The sequence below is a fragment of the Simochromis diagramma genome, unplaced genomic scaffold (assembly GCF_900408965.1).
Source record: "Simochromis diagramma unplaced genomic scaffold, fSimDia1.1 OVJJ01000361.1, whole genome shotgun sequence".
Classification (NCBI taxonomy): Eukaryota; Metazoa; Chordata; class Actinopteri; order Cichliformes; family Cichlidae; genus Simochromis; species Simochromis diagramma.
In genome coordinates this window covers 4,819,075-4,841,925 of record NW_024386860.1, presented here as the reverse complement: position 1 = coordinate 4,841,925, position 22,851 = coordinate 4,819,075, and the positions used below count along the sequence as shown (strand labels likewise).

Below are 22,851 nucleotides of genomic sequence, written 5' to 3'. Positions count from 1 at the left end.
GGGGTCATGCCGCTGTGCTGACTCACACTCACAGTTTACAGGATGCTCGAATAGAGCAGAGCCATCGCTAACGTTCATAGTAACACTCGTGCTTTTCCTAATAGGAGAACACGGCTGTGAAAAAATGACCTTTTGTGTGTGTGACGGTGACCAGAACAAAGGATTTGAGATTTTACAGGCATATGCTGTGGAAATGTACCCACCCTGCAATGCAAAACTACTTTTATAGGTGATATAGCTAGTTTGTGGTGGCATATGTGCTGGCTCTTTTTGATAAGTTTATTAGGCCTAGATTGGCTGTAATAACCTCTAAAAGGTGAATTTATGGCTTTGTTTCTGAGGTTATTTTATAGGATGCCAGAGCACAAATCACATCACACCCAAAGGTCATGATATGAATCCTTAAGTGATATTATGTGGATTTTAAAAATCCAATCCGAGATCGATATAAGCCGCCTCGTTTGCTCCCCTGTGGGCGCATTATCACGGGTGTGTTTTGATACTATGAGGCTGTGGTGAATGATCAAGCCGGACCATGACAATGCGCGCCGTGCGAGGCTGACGTAGGCTGGCGGAGGAGAAAAACACAGACACCCTCCAACACCGTGAGATGGAGGGAGGAGGAGCAGGTAGAGGGGTAGGAAATATATAAATATAACGTCAGAAATAGAGGATGGTTGTTTTCAGCGGTGCTTGTGACCGAGGCAGAGCAGAAATGGATGCGCAGCGAGAGGCGGCCTGAGGATGCACAATAGAGCATCTCACACACTGTGTTTAATTGCGGATTAGAGCGGAGGGGAAGAGGAGGGGGAGGGGGAGAGCACAACAAGGAAGGCAAGGAGACGCTCTTTATTATTAGGAGAAAGCGGAGAGGAGGAGGGGGAGACGGAGACAGCGTGAGCCCGGAGACGGCACAGACCGTGGCGGGGGGACGGGAGAGAGGACACCGACGCTGACAGTCGGCAGCGGCGCTCGGATGCTGTTGTTGTTGTTGCTGCGGACGCGGCGACGATGCGGCCACACTGCTGGGTGATGGTAGCGTTGGCGGGGATCATGTCGTACTTCAGCCCGGAGAGAGCCCTCGGAGCACCGCAGAGGGAAGGTGAGCGGAGTCGGAGAAGGAGGAGGTTTGAAAAGCTGTCAGGGATGCTGGAGAAAGGAGAAGAGGATTTTGGGGGGTGGGTGGGGGGGTGGTATAGTCATTTATGAAAAGGCCTCTGCACACTGAGGTGAATATTGCATTATCAGCCAGTTAGGCTGAGACATAATGCGAATTATTAGTGCTGGCTGACCTAATCACAACAGGAGCGAGGCCGACTGGGTGATGGGTTGGGTACCGTATTTGCATGCAATGATGAAAATATTTCGGGCCTCACATCGATGCCTTTTTTAAAAACAACATGTACTGTATGCACAGCAGGGCTAAAATCGTCGGTCAGTGCTGGATATTTAGTCTAAAAATAGCCTCCACTTGGCTCTTGAGACTATTTAGCCCAATAACCACTGCTGGCATCTTTACTTTTTGCCGTAAATTTGAATATGCCTTGTTCGCTGAGAGCTGGCAGACTGTTGTGTTTGTGTAATGTGTGCAGTCATTGTATTGTGGTGTATTGTTTTGATAGAAGCTGTTGGCACAGAGGCTGGTGGAAAAGGCCCTGTGCTGGGTTCCTATTTATATGCAGTGTCTGTCTGGACATCTGTCTAGGGAAAGATGAAAGAATAGCACTGCTCAGGAATTGTGCATCAGGATTTGTGCCACTACTTGTGCTGCTGGTGCATGTTTTTAGGGGGAGGGAGGGGGGGGCGAGAGGGTCATTCAGACTTTACAATGCTCCACTGCTCTGCAGATGTGATTTGAGGTTTATATGACCAATAATTAGCTATCTTTCCCTTTTCTTGGATTATCAGTTTGGTGCAATCCAGAGTGACAGTTTTCTTTTATTAGCCACAGATTGGGCCACAGCAGCTTTCACTTCAGTACAGAGCTGGTTTTATATGCTGAGCACATCTTCACTTACCTTTTCTCTGGCTGCTTCTGCACTATGTTGCAACTTTATGTTGAGCACAAAAATAAAATAAAAGTTGATAAAAGTCTACATTAGGTGCTGTGCAGAAGTCACAGAAACAAAATATTATTTCATTTCCTAGATTTTTAAAAAAAAATGTTTTAGTTTTTTTTGTCGAGTGTTGATCCTGTTCTTACAATATTTATCAAGCTGTTCAATTATTAAATGTACTTTAACATTTATGCATGCAGTGTTTACAATATCATGACCATGTTGAGGAATGTACTTTGGGATTTTTATGAGGGACACAGACAATCACACTGTGATATCTTCAGACTGCACATATTAAAAAAACAGCAATTTATCTGCCAGTTATAGTTACAGTATCAAGGTTTATATGTGCCTCCTTTCCCCTATTATATTTTGTATTATATCTCTTAATTTTTTCTTATGATCATAGTTGTATATCTGCAGTGACTGCCTTATTTACACAGAAAAGATGTAATTTAATTATTAATGGTTACATTTCATGTACAGTGTAAGCGTGAGTTTGACACCTCGTGACTGTTTCAAGGTGTCATTGTTCCTCTTTTTTGGTCATCTGTCAATGGTAATAAAATGTTTTGGCTGCAGAAGTGAAATGAAACCTATAAACAATACCTGAAGGGTATTTAACCACGCTGCCCTGCCCCTTTTCTTTTCTACAGATGGTTCACTTCCCACACTCGACTACATTGAGGTACAAAAATCAAATGTCCCGACCCCTCCCTCTCTCACCTGAGTAGTAAACCTTCCTGATTTGAGTAATTCTTCTCCAATTTCTGATCCCTTCCCGAGTTAGCGCTCCTTTTTTTTACCTAAATGACAACTCCAGCCACCCACCTCCCCTGCTTCTTAACTGTGTTTCCTGAGTGGAATGCCATTTCTGATATTTCCCCCCTTCCCCCCAAGCTTTTCTCCTTACTGGAATGGTATACTCTCCCAAATTTTAATTCCAGTCTCTATTTTCTTTTTACTGACTCAGACAATGTGTTCTTTAATCTTCAACTTAGTTTGTTTTCCTGCTTATTTCTCCCCAACTCCCTGATGCAAACCGTCCATTGGGGTTCTCCACTGTGTCTCAGGCCTGCTTCTAAGAAAACGCTCCAATGGTTTTTCTGCTAAACACAACACCTATGTAACAAGATTTCACACCTTTCTGCTTCAGTGAAGTCTCTCTTTTTTTTCTTTTTTCACTGACTCAGACCTAGCATTGCTCCCCTTGTAGAAGCACAAATCCCCTGAATTTCTACATTAAACCTGTCCTCCGTTGTATTTTTCTTCCTGTCGTCCTCTCAGTTTCTCAGTCCAGGGCTGCATCCCTCTCTCCTCCACCCTACGTCGTCATCCTCATCTCTTGCTCGGGGCTTGTCTCTTTTGTTCTGCTGCTCCTCACCTGCCTGTGCTGTAAGAGGGGAGGAGTGGGGTTCAATGTAAGTCTTCAACATGTAAGAGATCTATTCACCTCTCTCTGCTTTCTTTTGCTTCTTTTGTTTGTTTTTTAATGCGTTTTGTGCTCGTCTGCATGCTTTTATATGTGTTTGACTTGGTAAACTGCACAAGTATTTGTTTTGGAAGTGTGAACAGTCAGTAACTCCAACTTAATGAAGCAGAAGGGGTCAATAATCATCTCTCGGTCTAATTTTGACTTAGTGTTTTTGTTCAGCTGGCAGACAGAGTACCATTTGTTCAGAATGAATGATTTTTCATTGTCTGTCCTTGGTGGTTACTGCTAAACTCAGCTTTATTATTAAGTGGAAAAATACGTTTTATTTTATATTCATAGCTATTACAACTTAGTGATATTTTTTTTTTATGCGCTGTGGTTCAACCAGGAGTTCGATAACGCAGATGGGGAGGAGTGCTCTGGAGGCTCCAGTCCCATCCAGGAGGACAGCCTGTCGTCATGTCCCTCCCTCCCTGAGGTCTACACCTTGCCAGTCAGAGACCGCCCCAGCTGCCCCTCCCTGCAGGATGGAGCAGGTAAAAACCTAAAGTGCCTCTCACTTTGCTCAAACTCTTATTGAGCTTCCTACCGCTCAAAATAAAGATGAAATCCTGCACTAAACTCCCTCAGGATCTGTTGCCTGAATCACTGATGCGGATCCACTAAAGGTCTCAAACTGAGTGCACAACCAGAAGGATTGGACTCCCTACTGAACCTCAGTGAAGTGGAAACTATGATTTGTGACAATTTTGCATCAGGGCTGTAATCAGGACACAGGCAGGGATGTGTGGAGTTTATGTATTTGGTTCAATTCAGTTTTATTTATATAGCACTGCAATATAACCTGCAAACGTATTCAAACTATACAGTAAAGTGTCATGAGTTTTGCTATTTAGTGGTCTCACTGACCGTTCACAGCACTTAACACTGCAGCCTACACTTATAGTGCACACAGTTCTATTCTACGCATATAAGAGCTTTATCTACCTTACACTCACACCTTTGGACTTTTAAAAAAATCATCAATTAACCTAACTGTAGACTGTGGAAGGATGCCAGAGTAGCTGGAGAAAACCCTCGCAGGCACAGGGAGACCATGCAAACTCAACATTATAATGAGAGACTCTGACTTCCTTTGAGCAAGCTTTCTTGAGTTGTATGTTTGAACTCTGATGGTACAGATTCTGATGATGAAAGTTTTCAAAAAGTAGAGAAATATTTCTCTCTGCTTAATTCAGGTTAAAAAGCTGAATGTATGAGCATGAACAATAATCAAGTCTATTGTGGAAACATTGAACTCTCTCTGCACGATGGCATGAGCTGATGATTGTTTTCATTATTGATTAAGTTTCTATAAAATCACAAGAAAAAAAGGAACAAAAATCTGTTAAAGTTTCTTAAGGTGATGTCGTGAAATTTGTGATTTTGCTTTATCAACACTCCAAAACATGAAATTATTCATTTTTGCTGTAAAATGAGAAGGAACAAATCCTCACATTTGAGAAGCTGGAATGAGAGAAGTTTTGACCTGGAATAACAGCGTAAGCAGTCAACTGATTATCAAAGTGGCAGAAGATTATGTTCATTGATCATCGCAGTTCAGATTGCACATGCACAGCAGGAAAACACAACATGGAAAACCAGGGAAAAATACAGCGAGAGTAGATTTCTCAGTGAGTTAAAATTTTGTCCATGACTCTGAATTTTCCAGCTAGATACATTTTTATATGATTTCGTATATGTTTAAAACATGGTTGGGGTGGATATGTCATATTTATGTGTTGCTACAGGGCAGAATCTGAGTGTTTTTTGCTCTGTTAATAAATTGTACATCTGAAAGAACATCAACTGCTGACGTCTGTGTGACCCTAATCTGTTTTTATTTCTGTTTTTTTTGTAGATCCCAAATCTCAGTGCTTCAAAAGGCACGCTTTAAACTATCTCCAGGAGATAGGAAATGGCTGGTTTGGAAAGGTAAGGAAATCTGAAATATAACCATCCCAAATCATTGATTGTCTTTAAAACAGCATCCCCTGCTTTAATTCTGTCTAACAAACAGATTACAGATGCTAACTCAAAGTAGTTCTTTTAGTACCCGTCTCTTCCTGTGGGAATTTTCCATGTTATTGTCCATCGATCTCTTCTAGGTGATTCTGGCTGAAGTGCTGTGTGACTGCAGCTCCTCGCAGGCTGTGGTGAAGGAGCTGCGTGTCAGTGCCAGCCCTCTGGAGCAGAGGAAGTTCTTGGCTGAGTCTGAGCCATACAGGTGGGAGAAACTGCTTAAATTTTGGTAGCCATATTGCAGCCTTTGAGTGAGATTCTGTAAAATTTGCATAACAGTAACCACTGGAGCCACAAGAGGCAGGTATGGAGAAATAATAAATGTAGGATATCGAATCAGGTGTGACTCTCTTATACTTGCCAGGACTGCACAGACTCCTGTGAAAACTTAAGCGTAACACTACTGTTTCCATTCGACTTAAGAAGCAGCCATGTACTGCTTGACTAACTGATCATCAGCAAGTGTGAGGAACTGTATAAAATCAAAGGTTTTGGTGGTTTACTGGTTTAGAGCATTCAGTTGTGTGTTAACGCAATGCTACATTCTGAAAGGTCTGACCTTGGTTAGACCTTGGTCTGACAAGGTTACATCTCAGTCTCTATAAGCCTCAGTTAGCATTTTCATGACAGTTGAAGTTAAAGGTCATGCCAGTACAATTAGAAAAAGGCTTAAAAACTATGGCTTGTTTGGAAGGATTGCCAGAAGAAAGCATCTTCTCTCTAAAAAGTTGCAAATTGCATCTGAAAAACCACAAGATCTCTGGAAAGATGTTCTTTGGGTAGTCAAGACCAAAGTAAAGATGCTTGGAATAATGTACAATGCCACATTTCAAGAAAACTAAACGCAGCATATCAGCACAAACACTTCATACCAACTGTCAAACACGGTGGTGGATTGGTAATAATTTGGGCACCTTGCACACATTGAGTCAACTATGAACTCTGTATACTAAAGCACTGTAGAGTCAAATGTGAGGCCATCTGTCAGCTAAAACTTGTCCCAAATTGTGCATTGATGCCAAGCACAGGAGCAAATCTGAGAAAGAAAAGAGTCAGTGTTGCAATCAAAGTCAAATCTGAAATGCAACTCAGTGAGCTGAAGCAGTGTTGCAAAGAAGTGTGGGTCATAATTCCTCAACAACAATGTGAGAGCTGGATAAAGTCATACAGAAAGTTAAACTGCTTCAAGTCGATGCTCCTAAAGGTGGTTCTACAGCCTGCTGAATCATGTGGTGTGTTTGGGTGAAAGTCATGTCTTTTGTTACGTGACTTTATGTTCGGTTTCAGTGTGTTTGTGCAGTTTTGTGATATTTTGGCTTGAATGATTGAGGATTCATTGGTTTGTATGTGAGTGTCTGGTCCTGTGGATCGGTTTGTGCTGTGATTGGTGTGTTACTACTGAGTTTTTAAGGGTGCACTTACAGCTATAGCATATATACTCAGATTCACTAAGGCTTGTCTGCTAGCTCTGCATGGTTTGCATTTGTGATGTGAATCATTTATAATTCATGTGATGAAAAGAACAAAAGATTTATTTTACTAATAGAACTATTCGTATAATTAATGTGAAGATTTTTAGTCACTTAAAGAAATGTAAGTAGATAATGGTGACAGCCCTGATTAGCCTGTGTGGTCTGAGATGGAACTGAATTCCAGTGTTCAGGATCATCTAGCTAAGTTTTGCTCACTTTAAGTCTCACTGTTAAGCATTTAAAGGCAGCGTATAAACATTTATCTATCTTCTGTCTGTTCCTGCGTCCCTCTTATGTTTCCATTCAGGAGCCTTAAACATCCCAACATCCTTCAGTGTTTGGGGCAGTGCAGTGAGAGCATCCCCTTCCTCCTGGTTATGGAGTTCTGTCAGCTGGTAAGTAACTGAACATAAAAGGAGGCGGATGAACTAATAATAGGAATCACACAAATGAAAGGTGCATATTTTTAGTTTAGTATAGCGTGCAATGTTTTTGTTGTGCTATGCTTGGGTTTTTTTTAGATAATTTGTGCACAAATTGGTTATGGTATATCAGTGATGTCAGTGAGAAACACATGAGAAATCACAGTCGAGCTGCATCGATAAGATCTTTACATCTTATTTTAATTTCATATAATTTGAGGCAAAATTGTTTTTTACAGTTATCGATGCTCCGCTGTCACTAAAATCTGTTTTGCGTCGATACAATCAATTTGTTTTCCTTCTCTCGGGCGGTTTAATCACCAGCTGATTAAGAAAACCATATGAGCAGACTTCCAGGCCAAACAAAGATACAAGCAGATCAATTACAGCAACACAGTGAGAGGAGCCACACAGCACTGGAGTCCTCACTGACTGCAGTTACCCTCTTTGATAAAGTCTCCTATTGTCCTTTCCTTGCAGATATTTTTCATCCCTTTATGTTGTCCTCATTTTATTTCCTTGCTCTTCAAGGAGCACAAATGACTAACACAAAGGCTGCCAGCTCATTACTAATTCCCCTGCTGCTTTTGAGGCGCTGTGATGTAAAACACCTAAAAAAAAGGGGGGGGGGGGTATTTGCTGCAGAAGTAAAATATATCTTCTTTGCCTACATGATGGTCCTGCAGGTTTTATCTCTGTTTCAGGAGAAGGAAGAACACTCTGTATGCACTTCACTCAGCCATAATTTTCAATCCACTGTTCATATTTTGTTGTGATGTACAACGTAGGGTGACTTGAAGCGGTATCTGCGAGCCCAGCGTAAGTCAGATGGGATGACTCCAGACCTGCTGACCCGGGACCTCTTAACCCTTCAGAGAATGGCTTTTGAGATCACCTCGGGTCTGCTCCATCTTCACGAAAACAACTACATCCACAGGTCAGTTGTCGCTTTCACTTCCACTGTTGCCACGCCTCCAAACGTGAGGATCTCTGCTGAGGGTAGCTGCTTGTTTTCTCCCTGCAGTGATCTGGCTTTAAGAAACTGCCTTCTGACCTCAGACCTCACTGTCAGGATAGGGGACTATGGCCTCTCACATAACCATTATAAGGTCAGGATTTTTTTTTCCTCTGAAAAATGAAATCCAAAGTCAATTCAGTCAAATCCATAATAATTTCTGTGGCGTGTCTTTATGAAGGAGGACTATTACCTAACTCCAGACAAACTATGGATCCCTTTGCGCTGGATTGCTCCTGAGCTGCTGGAGGAGTACAGAGGATCTCTCATTGTTACGGACCAAACCAAGACCAGCAATGTGTGGTATGTTTTAAAGCTGCTCTGTGTTAACACCACTGGGAACAGATCTGAATTAACGAGTTAAGCCGATAAGGCTGGTGATAAAATATTGATGAAAACACAAAGGTTTTTTTATCTGGGGTCCAATTTTAAGCTACTCTTAAATCTTTTCCTACCACCATTCATTCCTTTAATCAGCGTTGCTCAGGTTAAATCAGATTAAAAGCAACTTAAATGATGCTCTCTGGATGGACAACAAAGAAAATCTAATTTCTCCTAACAGCTGTGCAGAGATTAAATGAGGATTGAGTGCGTGGACAGTCGGCTATGTGAACATAATCTGAAATGCTCTTTCTACAGTCTCAGTTATACAGTATTACAATATGATACAAATGCAGCTTGTTGTGGATCCATAAAAGAAAATAGTTCCTACATAAAACTGCTGTTTGTGTTATGATTTGTGGGAACACCAAACTAAAGAGCAGTATGATCTCACATTTGCTGGAGTAGAGTCCAGCTCAGTTTGTCAGCAGTCTTAAAGCTGTAGCCAAGCCCGGTGATGCCAGAAGGAGTGCTGAAGAAATGAGAGCAAATCCTTTAAGCTCTAATATTACAACCTTCCCTTTCATGTGCTTTTTTTTTTAAACGAACCAACAAGAAAACAACCTCCTAACAAAACACACGAGTGGAGCAAAAATACCTAAGAGTATTTATTCTTCTTTATTCTTTCTGAAAAAACATAGTTTTTCTTAAAAAATGGAACAAAACAACTCACATAACAGTTTTTATTCTCCTCGGTTAGAAAGTCAAACCTCTGTGGGTGTTGGAGTAAATGCTTTTACTCCAACACCCACAGCAATGGTGGTGTTGGAGTAAAAGTGTTATATAACAACAAACCTCAGAGATTTCTTTTGAAGATTCACCCTTTTTCACTTCTCCAACTCATTTTTTCCTCTCAGGTCTTTGGGGGTGGTGATATGGGAGCTGTTTGAGTTTGGCTCTCAGCCCCACAGACACCTGAGTGATGAAGAGGTGCTGACCTTTGTCATTAGGGAGCGACAGATCACGCTTGCCCAGCCTAGACTGAAGCTCTCCCATGCAGACTACTGGTCAGTACTTATCCACTAATTAGACTGCATTGATCCGAGCACAAACTGTGTCTCTCCAAACTTAGATCCTCTTGTTTTTCTCCCTTGTCTGCAGGTATGAGATCATGCAGTCCTGCTGGCTACCTCCGTCGCAGCGCCCTTCAGTGGCTGAGATATTCCTCCTTCTCTCCTCCCTCTTGGCTGCTGAGCGAGGAATAGCGAGGGGGAGTGTTGGGGAAGAGGATGAAGAGGACGAGGAGTATGAGGAGGGAAGAGGAAGGAGAGGGGAGAGCGAGGAGTCATTTGAAAGACGCTGGGACTTACTCCGTCCACCTGCCTTTCAGACTGCAGCAAACGAGCGCCAAAGGGAGAGGGATTACGCCAGGGAAGACAGAGACAACTCCTACCCTCTACTGGACCCTGTGGGGAACTGTATTACCCCATCCACCTCTGAACTGGATGACATCCTGACAGTCACCGAAACTAGCAAAGGCTTGAACTTTGAGTATTTCTGGGAGAAGGCTCATGCCAGACGAGGCTACAAACCTCTTCCTCCTCCTCAGCCAATCCCTACTGTGAACAATAACCATAGACAGTCTTTGGACACTCCTACTGTCGTCCCAGTGATAAGCGCCCGTAGCCCATCCCTCGCCAGCGAGTACTATATCAGACTAGAGGAGCACACTCCCCAAGACAAGTCGCCGTCTCTCAAAGGGAAGGTACATTCCTCTTTCCGCTCAGATTGCCCTGGAGACATGGAGCTCATGGAGATCCGCAGCGGGATGCTGGGCAAAGAGCGAGTCCCTTATTGTTCATCTGACAAGTGCGGAAAGGGCCTCCAGACCGTCCGATCGAGCGAGGTTCAAGTCCAGTTGCCCAACACAGGCGTGGCTGAATTCAGAGACACTTCGAGCAGAGTGACTGACTTTTCCATAGTTGATTTAGGCGATGATGATGATGAAGTGGAGAAGAAAAAGAGCAGTAAGGCGGATAAAAAATCCACAAGCTCTCAAGCTCCCATCCTCCCTCCCAAGCCTCGTTCTATGTCCATGTCATCAGTCAATCCTCTTCACTCGCGCCCTCTTCCCGCCCCTCCACTCAGATATAGAGGACTGCCCCACTACACTATCAGCGGAAAAATTGAGACAGACCCCCATCACATAAGCACCTGCCCACCATCTACCTTTGATCACCTCGGGCTTCACCGAGCCCGACAGACTCTTCCCCCCTCCCCGTCCCTATCGCCCTCCCTTCCCCCATCGAGCCATCCAATTTACCCTCAACCTCCTCAAATGTGTCCTCCTCCTCTTCCTCCCCACTCCAAACCACAAAGGAATTGCCCCCTCTACAACACAGGGGACATTCACTTGAGATATAATAAGCCCCAGATGCAGAGATCCAACAGAGACCCGCTAACCTGTGATTTGTCCGATAGAGAGAGCATGCTGCACACTTATAAGGAGACTTCTCACTCGCGTGCAAAAGACTTTGACTCTCCCGTACGTCGAGAAAACCCTTTGCGCCCTATTTATCGAAATTTACCCCGCCCTGAGCTCACAAAACCCCAAATTGACAGACAGTCTTCATCGAGTCCGACTTACTCAGATGAGGATGACTCTCCTTTCATGTCTCCCGAGAGACCTGGCTGTGGGACGACTGTCACTCATTCCAGTCTATCTGAAGATGCAGACCCCGCCACTACAGAGCTCTTCTCCAGGGGAATGAAGAGGACTCAGTCACGCCTTGACACCATCCTGCCTGCAATTTGGAAGGAAGATGCTGAGCAGCAGGCAGAACGTGTCGCTGCAGCCAAGAAATCCCCCATGCATCTGTTTTTGACGGAGATATCTAGTGTGACAGAGTTGAGTGAGTCCAGGTCGGAGGGCTCATATGCAGCAGAGAAGGAGGAGAAAAGAGAAGGAGAGAGATGGGGGAACTTTCTGCTGCCCAACAGAGGCATGCGCCGCTCCCAGTCGCTGATCACAGAGCTGGGATCAGCAGGACAGTCATGGGGACCAGAGAAACATGTCAGCAGTGCAGAAGCTGAGGAGGAGGATGCTGTCACTAAAGAGTCATTCCAGAGGGATCTTTTTCTCACAGAGATTGACACAGGAAATATGGAGGCGGACATAGAAGGCCTACCAGAAATCGATCCAGTAAAATACCTCTATCCTGCAGGATCCAGACTGAGGCCCTATGTCTGCGCCCCAGGCCTCCCCTCATACACTGAGGCAGAGGAAGCCTACTCCAAAGGCATACGGAGATCCCGCTCTCTCCTGTCTGAGATCACAACGGAAAAGCACGATTCTGAAATACATTTTACCGAGAAGGAGCCGCGGAGAACTGAAATCACCAGAGAGGAGTTCCTGAAAGAGATCCAATCAGCAGAAACCTTTCTGACCGAAATCATATCGAGACAAAATGCAGCCGCACATAGGAAGGAAGCAGATTCATCTTACTCCCCTACTCCAGTGTCCCCTGAATATGAGTCCATCTGCATTGACCCAAACTCAGCTCAGACCATCAGATTCCAGTCAGAAAGCTCCATACGAGCAGCCAACAAGGGCAAAGATGATACACAGACTGAAGCCATCTATGCCCAAGTGACCAAGCGTGCTAAGAAGAGTGAGATCAAAGTTTCCTTGAAACCTGACATCCCTATTCTTCACATTGGTTCAAACAAACCGGACAGCCAAGTAAATAATGCTGACCACTGCCAGTCCGGTGAGTTTGTGTTTTCTGAAATCATGCCTAAAAATGGTTTACTACATAACCAAACACCCGTGTCTCAGAGAGAAGAGGAGGAGTGTTCGGACGGCCCTGCCTTACCTGCCAGAGGAGAGCAAACAGATCTGCCAGAGCACTTTCCCCCTGAATCCACAGAGAACGTTCAGGAAGTCAACACTGTGAACCTGCGTGAGAGCCAATCACTCACTACAAATGAAGCTGTTATAAGCAATGGCGAGATAACAGAAGATGACCTACAGACGCACAGTCCTTTGAGGGGGGATCAAACAGACGTGATTTCTCATGATCCTGAGAAAACAGCTGATTTGGAGAACTCTAAAAACGTAGATTCTCTTGTTAATGAAAGTTTTGCAGAAGCGGAAACGGAAAATTCACTTCAGCACAAAGACGAGCGTCACACTGCCCAGAAGGTGCCCACTCCCGCAGCCACTCCTACCACGCCAGACTGGGACCCTTCCTCCGATTTTTCACTCGTCACCCCCACCGACTCAGTCCTATCACCTTTGACTTCCAGCTCGGCCGACTGCCTCACGCCTAGTGACTCATGGACGGGAGGTGGCGGAGGAGGTGGAGGAGGATTGGGAAGCGGCGGATGGCGGGCTCTGGGAAATGAAACGCCACATCGAGACTCTGCATATTTCTCAGACAGCGACTGGGAGGGTGACGGGATGAACAGGAGGAGCAGCAGCGATGGACTTGTTGCCTCCAGGCCTGGCAGCGGGAGAGGAGGTGATCGGGGAATACTGACAGGGATAGAGGAGAAAACCGAAGAGGAGGGTGAGACTGGAGAAAAGAGTCCATTAAGAAATAGTACCCACATGTCAGACAGGACAACGGAAACTGGAGAAGGGAGGACTATTGAGAGTTGTGAAGACAAGGGTGTACTGTATCCTGAAAATTACCCGATCCCTAATTTAGGAAATGACAAAGATATTCTAAACAAAGCGCTGGGATCTGCTCAGAGAGACGATTCTGGCATTTTCCATAACGAGAGCAAAAAGTCAGCCCTGCTGTGCGATGATCCACAGAACAAGGACTGTGTGGACTTAATTGATAAGTTGTTTTCAAAATTAGATGATGAGCCACTTAAAGGGCTTTCACACAGCAGTGGGTACATGATAGACAGCCATTACACAGATGGCATAATTTCTCAGATAGCAGACTGCAAATACCAGGACTTTGAAGAGAGTGACTTAAATCTATATTCCAAGAGTCCCACTGAGACAAATAGCTTGATCGAGTATAAATCTGGCAGCAACTCAAAGAGTTGCATGTTTGGACCAAACAACAAAGATTATAAAAATGTTACAGAGACAGATAACGATCTCAGTCAGCTCAGTTCTCCCACGTCTGGGAATGAAGCTGTGGACTCTGCAGCACCATCCCAAGTTGACAGCACCATCGAGTCCAGATTACCTAAACTTTGTGATATTCAAACGAACAGCGTTATACTTGGAGATGAAAACCTGCCAAATGACGATGGGAAGGCTGCTGATGCAAAAGCGAGCGGTCCGACATGTCTTTGGGCTGAAGAGCCTGAGAAATGTGGAGAGAGGCCCTGTGTGGACCACAATGAGCTGGGCTTGAGAAACCTTCGCTACTCAGATGGCGAGGAGGAGAGCGGGATCACAGCAGAGACAGAGGAACAGAAGGCTGCTGCAGAGCTGAGTATCGCTGTGAAGGAGAAGCCACCCCTCAGGGGAGCAGCAAGTGGCATGAACTCTGCTAACGATGTGGATAACAACTCCTGCGAGGGTCTAAATGCGACAGCTAAAGAGTTATGGAGTGCTCTGGAGGAGGATGAAGACAGACCAGGATCTGGGGCGCTTAGGGGCGAGTTTGACTGCTACCGCTTTTCACAACTAAGGGACTTGCGCTTGTGGCCAGATGAGAATGACCAGTGGGCCTCCCCGGAGAAGAGGTGTCAGGGAGTCGACTTGAGATCTGAATTTTTCTCCGGGTTCGGGAATAAGGCGTGGGAGGTGGGTGAGAGGCTTGTTGTAGGTCAGGAATATTGGGAGACCGAAGAAAATGATGAACTGGCAGGAAGTGAACCTCACCCTGCTGTCTTGGAGGGCTGTGAGGAAACTTGGAACAATGAAACCCAAGGGCTAAGCGGCAATCTTTGCATTAAGGAAATGTGGGACACAAAAGACAGAGAAAGCCAACAGACGATAGCAGACATACAGCAAGAGGAAAACATTGAGAACCTGGGGGAAATTGACAGCATTAAGAAAGACATAAAAAGTGACATTTTGCATGTGGAAGTAGAGAATATAGAAATACCAGAGGAAGAGACCTTGGAGGAAGGACAGAGACAGAATGCATCATGCACAGAGGCAGCCAGGGACAGGGAGGGTCGGCTAGACTCCACAGAGACGGCACAAAATCAAGATTTTAACACATGGCCCCAGAATCAACTCTGTAACAGAGTGGAGGAGGCGATGTCGGCTGTGCACGCTGACAGAGAGGCAGGCTCCAATTTAGAAAACTGTTTCAGCCACACTTTGGAAACCAAAAGCTCAGATATAACCATCTGCATCGCCGAAGCTCCTCATGTGATGTTTTCAGAACTGGAAAATTTTAAATTGGGCTTCAATTCGGAAGCAGAAACGAGACCGTGTTTTGCCAGGCAATACATAGAAGAAGGAATAAACCCTATAAAAGTGGAAGAGGATTACAGAGATGTGCCCCTGCCAGCTAATACCAGTGATCTTGATGCAAAGGAGGAGATAGATCAGTCATATTCACAAGAGATCGACAATTTCAGCTCAGTAGATTTTCCGAGTCCTCCACCGAGCATAGACCTTGATATGCAAGATGATAAACTGGAGAGTTTAGACGACTCTTTTCCTAGTCCACCGCCATCCGTCATAGAGGGAGAGGACTTTATTAGTCACATTAATCTAGAAGACTTTATTACCAGTACTGAGACAGAGCAGCTTATTTCCGCAGCACACAACACAGATGTTCCAGAGACACCTCTGCAAGAATCGCCACCTGCTACAACTCAAAGTAAAGGGATCTCTGCCAATCTCAGCCTCCCCTCTGTGCATATAACACTGAGCGATGAGAGCAACCTGACATCCAGCATAGAAAGCAAGGATGGTCATAATAACCTGCCCCAGAAATCATCCCCCATAATGCCTTCTGCACCTCATGGTCCCCTGAACAACCTCCCACAGCTGTTGATTTCTGAGTGGAAGGACTTGGATGAGGAGCCTCTGGAGGACTTTGAAAAACTGGAACAACTGTGCTACATATCTGGCGATGAAGAGGAAACTCTGGGGGACCTTTTCTTGGGCAACCTGGAGCTTCTGGAGTCTTTAAAGAAAGCACCTGATCACAAAGTTAGCAGTGGTGACGGTCATACAGTCAGCAAGACATGCGACTCCTCTATACCCGAGGGTAGCAGGGTGGATTTAAAGGAGGACAAGATGTCTGATGACTCTGACAAATTGGAATCTGTACAACCGACGATCCTGGATTCCCAGAACAGTCTGCCGCCTCAGGACGAGAGGAGCGACGGACAGAGATCACCGGGTCAAATTTCTGATGTCAAGGACCAGCGGTCTCTGAACAAGATGACAACCAAGAACGGCCTCATGATGCAGGTCAGCATGATTTCTTGTGGTTTGCTGTGCGTGTGAGCGGTGCTCCTTGAGTTTGCTCGTGCTCTTTACTGCTTTGCTTTGTTGCTCCAGGTGTGTGAGGAGAGGCTGCAGTTCTCACTCAGTGAAAATGTGAAGACAAATGTGCTTTGGGGGACGACTGTTAAAGACACCGCCATGCTCCGGACATGGGGGGAGGAAGTCACAGGGAGCAGCGGTGATCTAGTCACTGTGAAAGAACAAAGAGAGGATGAGAGGTATGGATGCTGCAGAATTAAAACACTGGCTTCAGATTATTCTGTTCGATGCATCCTGTATTCCTCCTGTATTTCTGGAGGAAATAGATCCAATAAAATATATTCACACAGAGTTCAAATTATTTTTTTTGTATTTTTACTGTTTTCAGTTCAAGTAAACTCAAAGACAAGATTTAATTCAACTAGATGGACGTGACAAGATGAACTGTTGTTTTATTATTAATATTCTGGTGAAATATTCCTCTTTCTTTCTTTCTTTCTTTCTTTCTTTCTTTCTTTCTTTCTTTCTTCCTTCCTTCCTTCAGTCAAGAGGAGCAGGAAGCTGTCCCTGCCATTGAGCCCCCCATCGAGTCTGATGAACCTAAAGCTGAGCCACTCACTGTGATCGAACAACCTGAGGTCCCATTACCTCAGCTTACTGCAAACCAAGCGATGAAAGGTATCAGCGTCTTCCACGTTTTACAAGTACTTATCAATTATCCCTGATTATACTGGGATATCGCTGAAAAACATTTAGCATACAAGTAATTTTTGACTGTCTTAGCTAAGTACACCTCTCTAAACCTTTTTATTTGTTTTCTTCTCCTTTGATTTGGGCTTCCACTTCTTTTAACCCCACAGATCCAAACCTTCTCCCAGATAAAAAATTTTGGGCATTTTCTGACTAATAGGTTAACAGATTAAATAAATCTAGATGTGATACGTCAGTCTTATTTTACAGAATTTAATTTTCTCTACTTCAAATAGAATATTTGTGCTAACTTTGGCAGATATTTACTTCATTGCTTTTGTAATCAACTTTGTGAGTAGGTTTGCTTCTAACATTTCTTTTCTGCTCTCGCTTTGATAGCAAAGCTAGCTCGCCTCTCGCTCACCCTCCCACCTCTTGCTCTGAGTCTTCCCCTCACCACTACTGGAAAAGGAGGATTTGGAGACGGGGCCATCGGAAACCGGATTGGAAGACGAAGAGGTCTTTCGTCTGGGAGCGACCCTGATGAGGAGGAGGAGGATGAGCAGGAGGACGAAAGCTCCCGGAGGGTGATTGTAGTCACAGAAACGGACGTGGACAAACGTGTTGGGCTCCGCAGTCTGCTGAAATCACCCAAGGAGCCAATGGACAGAGAGAAGGACAGAGGAAGAAATGTGTCCTTTTTTGATGATGTCACAATCTATCTTTTTGATCAGGTACGTCTCCTTTATTCGTTCACTTTTTTTATGACGGGTTCTTTTGGAATAAACCTGACTATTTCTTTCATCCCAACAGGAAACTCCAACTAATGAGTTGAGCAATTCAACTCCCACAACTCCAACTGCGGTGTCTATCAAAAGCACCAAGTTGGATTTGCATGGTAAGTTAATAATTTTCTTTCAGTCATGACGAGATGCAGAATAAAGAAGGTCAATTTTAAGTTGTGTCAGTAGCAGTGTTGTCCTGTAGGTCAGAGGAGCAACACTTGAAGCCTAATGTGTACTCATGTACACATTCAATAAAGTTGAATTCTATTCTATTCTATTCTATTCTATGTGTACATCCAGAGATATTATTCAGAGCAAATGGTACTTAAATAAATCTGAAGTTTATTGGGGATTTACATGACAGTAAAAGGAGTTATAGGACATTCATGGCTAAAAGATGATCCTAGTATTAAAATGAAGTATCAAAAAATAAGTCATTTTTTATGCTATAGCTTGTTTTGACCAGCCACTGATCCCAAATACTAAAATGACAAAGTTTTCCTTACATTAAGTTTTCCCACATAATTTAACAAAACGTGTATGCTATTGTTGCTCAAAGATATAAAAGCAGATTTTGAATGGACTGCACATACTGACAATAATTTTGGTTGCACTGCAGTTTGCAACTGCTGTTGTCCTTAGTGTCAGCAGTGCTTTCTGATCTAGCTGGCTGGCAGCATCTAACCAATCAGTAAAAAACATAAAATGTGTTCAACACAGAGCCAACTTATAATATGAGCTTGTCAGTTTCTTCAGAGGTGAATCAATCACCTCCCAAACACACCCAGGTCTATTATGACCACTTATCCTAGGAAAGTGTACTGGAACACTGGAAGAAGTAATAGTTTTTTGAATGTTAGTTTAAATGTGAGCCTCTGTTCATACTCACATTTGTGTTCCCAGAAAATGTTTATTTCTTTAAATGAATGAATGAATTAATTTTAATTCGATGACTGAATAATTATAAAAAGCCTCAGCTGTTCTGTAGGGTGTTTGTTGCTTATGCTGGTCAAGTTTATTATAGCTAACTAAACCTAAAGATAAAAACTGGAACTAGATATGAAAAAAAAAACAATTAAGTCAAACAATTTTGTGAACTTGGAAAACTAACTAAATTTAAAAAAATTATAGAGGAAATAGTCTTAATTTTGCCATTTGTCACTTTGGCAAAGTTTGTTATTACACACTGCCTTGGTGAGGCTTTTTTGTAAGCTGCTTTCAAAAAATATTTATATTGTATTATCTGTACTGACTTTCCTAAATCTTGCCTCTGGAATTTGGTATAAATACAATAATAAGAAGAAGAAGAAGAAGAAGAAAGACTAAAACTAATGCTGGAACTAATAAAAACTAAACTTAAACAAGCAAGCTCACTCTGGCAAAAAAAAAAAAAAACTCTAAACGACATAAAATGAAAGCTAAAGAGAAAATACAAAACGAATAATTACCGATGCTGATGTTAGCTGTCAGTGCAGCGCTGCACCACACAGCTGTTACCATAACTGCTGGCTTGTTGGACTCTACGTGCATCAATGTCTGCTGCTTCTTACACAGGGATTCAGTCTCCTCCTTGAGCTGCCTAATGATGTAACAAAATGTGACCGCCACTAGCACATTCCCAGCTAAAATGGAAAACCTCAGTTCAGCCCTCTCCTCTGCAAATATGGAGCCAGAGTTAATCTTCTATAATTATGTCCCGGGATGCTGTGACATGTTGAACTGAGCAGGGATGTTAATCCCGCGCTCAACAATGCAAGCCCGAGTCATGTTTCTCTGCACATTTTCAGCTGCTCTCGCTACTTTCCACTCTCCATCTCATGCACCCTTTTTCACAGACTAATGAAAGTTGGGGCTCAGAGTTTCCTTTCGAGTTGTGTCACATACAGAAAAGGCAAAATTAGATTCCTTAATGATCTTTCAGGCCTTTCAAGACTTCAAAGTTTTGAAAGAGGTCCGTGTTACTTTTGAGTTATTTTAAGCTAAGACTGTGTCGCCTCAGTGTGGTTGTTGACTGATAATCTATATCTATTAAGATATAGATTATCAGCTGATTTTCTCCCCTGTGCTTGGTACTGTTTTTTTCTTGTGCATCTTATAAGTGAGTAAACATGTGTCCCAGTCACAGATGGATCATCATTCTTCTCCTCAAGGTCACACTGGTAATTTTACAGGTACTTTTTCTCAGCATAACCTTCAAGCAGGTAAAGCTCGCCCTGATGTACTGAATGATATTGATAATATCAGATTCTCAAAGTTGATGCACAAAACGACAAAGACAGAACTTGGTGGTAAATGGATTGGTACTTCGAGCACCTTCTACTCACGTTTGAGCACTCAAAGCAAGTCTCATTCAAACAGCCTGTTTATACCTTATACATTCACACACTCACATCAATGCACTGGGGGCAACTCAGGGTTCAGTGTCTTGTCCAAGGATGCTTTGACACATGGCACAAGAGGAGCCAGGGATTGATCCTTGATTGGTAGACGACCAGCACCACCTCTTGAGAATAAACGAAGTGGTAGCTTGAAACATCGCTTTGTCAGACATGCTTCATATCGCTTGTATCCTGTTAGATGATGATGATAATGAGGATCTTATTAGTTGTGATGATGGAGGGAGTGGTCCTGTTGGAAGGGCCGGGGATGCCTATTAACCATCATGCTGATATAACATGCTCAGTGCTATGACACACTGATCCTTTTATATATTTTCATTGCTTTTTATGGCAGAATTAGGTAGTTCTAGTCCTCCAAGTTTGACAGTTTGCAAACTTCTTTGACTTCTTAGTGGATTCTGATTTGTTGTGCAATGGAGCTAACAAACGATCAGTAATTGTTTCAGTTGTGATTGTGAACCGGGTTAATGTTTTGGTTTAATTCCAATAAAAAGACTTTCCTTTAACTTTCCCTTACCCTCAAACACATGCTTATTGTCTGGGAACATCCTGTCCCTTTGGGGTTCCATACATATGCCTGGTTCTGGTTTTAATACCAGCACAGTCGTGATGCTAATGTTGTTTTTTGTCTCTTTTAGGGCCAAAAAGCAAAGAATCGAAAAGGAAAGAGGATTTATCAGTCAAACCAAGGTCGCCTGTCGGGGTAAATTCAGTGACTTCATCGCGCTTCACTGTCAGCCCGGCTGACGACCCACACCTGGTGTGATGTTGCACATCATCCTGGAAACATTTTAGAGCTCAACCCTCTCGGACTGGCCCGTGAATTAACCCAACAACCAGCCATTCGCCCAGAGGATATTTTTTTATTGAAGAGGCAACTGAAAGAAGAGACTTCGATTCTAAAAGCTGGAAACATTCCAGGTTTTACTAGTGACGGGATTTTGTACGACTGGGGGTTGCTGAGCTCCGGCCTGCCACTGTTTACAGAGATTATACATAGCCTTTGGCTGCAGAAATCTTTGGAAAAGGCAGCATATGCTAGGCGAAGAGGAGCCGGGAGCTTTGTAAAATCTGAAACAGATTCGACAGCTATGCAGTGGGAGTCTTGCTGTGTACCAGCTTACCTTCTCTTTTTCTGCTTTGTTTTGTTTTGCCCTGGGAGTGCGGGGAATGCACTTTCTTTAGTCATTCGTCTGTCTATGTAAACGCTTGGATCCCGATCCTCTCTTTATTAAGGACATTTTTCATTGCAGTCAGTCAGTTGTTCTTGTAGGCAGCAGTTTGAAACAGAAATTGCTTGACTCCTGTATTTGACAATACTCCTCAGCATTTGTACAAACATCATAATACAAGTGTATACAGTATCATTTTAGAGCTGTTTACTTTTAGATGTATTCTTAGACTGCACGAAAAATGAAACAAGCAGTTTATTTTTACTTTTATTTCTGAAAAGCTTTAATTTCTATATTTATTTCTATGTTATTTTACTTATTTATGTAAAGTGAGTTTCCATGCAATATCTTAATTATTTATTTAATCTATTAAGTTATGTATTTATTTGCGTTGGTGCAATTGCATATATGAACTTAGCTATAATTTGTTTGGGACAGAAATGCATCTAGATCTATAACTTCTCCAAGATCTTCATAACAAATAAATCAAAATATTTTCCCAAACGTCTTAATTGCTAAACAAAAAAAAGTATTTTGTATAATTTTACTTGTTAATATATGCCAATATGTATGGAACAACGTCCTGTAATGTTTCATTATTTTCCGATGTCTATGAATTTTTAGCTGTCTCGTCATTCTTTTATCTTAATTAATGACAGTTAATGTAGCTTAGCATGAAAAATTGAAGCCTTTCATTAGTAAATAACTCCCATTTGTTTGTGTATCTGTTAATTTATTCCATTTTCTACTAATAACAGTCCATCATGCAGTCGAGATCCAACTAGTCAATTTGTTTAGTCTGTTTAAATGTTGGTTTAAACTTGTATTGTTTAAAGAATGGTTTTCAGGGGGCAATGTATAAACAAGGGGGAAATAAAAACTATGAAATGTGAACCTCTCATTTGAACTGTGTCATATAAATAAGCTCGATTATTGCTTTTATTTCATTCATGACCAAGAAAAGATGGACTCATATCCAGATACATGCTTGGATATGAGTGTATCTGTAACATCACAGATACAGTTAGTGAAAATTTAGATGGATTGCTCCAGCTGTCTGTGCTGGGAAAACATGTCAGCCAGCACAGCCATGACCCCAACTCCATAATCTAGGTAGATACAATATAAAAATGTCACCTCTCAGCAAAGGTGAAGCTGGGAAACATGGAAGTTTTTTTTCTGCTACTTATTATCATTATTATTATTTTATTTATGTATATTTTTGATGTCCTTAAATCAACATTTTGGGTTAGGTATCTTGAAATTTTGACTTAGTAACTCCACATTAAGGTTAGTGTTGTTGTGAGACTAACTCAATATGCTAACATTTTTTTCCTAGCTTCCACTAAATTATCCCTAGGTTGTAAAAGCGGAGGTAGGTGTGTGTGAGGATACGTTAATTAAAATTATACTTATGAAAAACATGAAAAAAAAACCCAACTTTAAGCGGTTAATTTTACATTTGCAGTTACACCCAAAATCATATTGTAATAAATAAATATAACTCATCATTAGTATTCACCAGTACCAATATTTGCTAATTACACATATACATTCAGATCAACTTAGACCATCGTATTTAGCATTCAAACAGATCTT

The 22,851-nt window shown here is 42.7% G+C and overlaps 1 protein-coding gene across 2 annotated transcripts; it reads left to right on the top strand.

Annotated features, from left to right (window-relative positions):
- Nucleotides 1-498: 498 nt before the first annotated feature.
- On the top strand, nt 499-22,111 carry lmtk3 (lemur tyrosine kinase 3). 2 transcript variants are annotated; one of them, XM_040029899.1, is made up of 16 exons: nt 499-1,102; nt 3,345-3,478; nt 3,881-4,028; nt 5,393-5,466; nt 5,640-5,758; nt 7,333-7,420; nt 8,236-8,384; nt 8,472-8,556; nt 8,644-8,765; nt 9,701-9,850; nt 9,945-16,191; nt 16,282-16,445; nt 16,751-16,884; nt 17,296-17,630; nt 17,710-17,794; nt 20,719-22,111. In XM_040029899.1, exons 1-16 carry the CDS (start codon nt 1,012-1,014, stop codon nt 20,844-20,846), a joined length of 8,253 nt encoding a protein of 2,750 aa, XP_039885833.1. In that variant the 5' UTR covers nt 499-1,011; the 3' UTR covers nt 20,847-22,111. The 2 variants fall into 2 exon arrangements, with proteins under 2 accessions (XP_039885833.1, XP_039885832.1); XM_040029898.1 differs by having other exon boundaries at nt 3,345-3,493.
- The last annotated feature ends 740 nt before the right edge of the window (nt 22,112-22,851 follow it).

Bases quoted from the DNA above. Each gene is read 5' to 3' on its own strand.
- lmtk3 (XM_040029898.1), top strand. From the start codon at position 1,012: ATGCGGCCACACTGCTGGGTGATGGTAGCGTTGGCGGGGATCATGTCG. The intron at 16,446-16,750 runs GTATGGATGCTG...TCCTTCCTTCAG, and splicing joins GAACAAAGAGAGGATGAGAG to TCAAGAGGAGCAGGAAGCTG. The intron at 17,631-17,709 runs GTACGTCTCCTT...TCATCCCAACAG, and splicing joins CAATCTATCTTTTTGATCAG to GAAACTCCAACTAATGAGTT.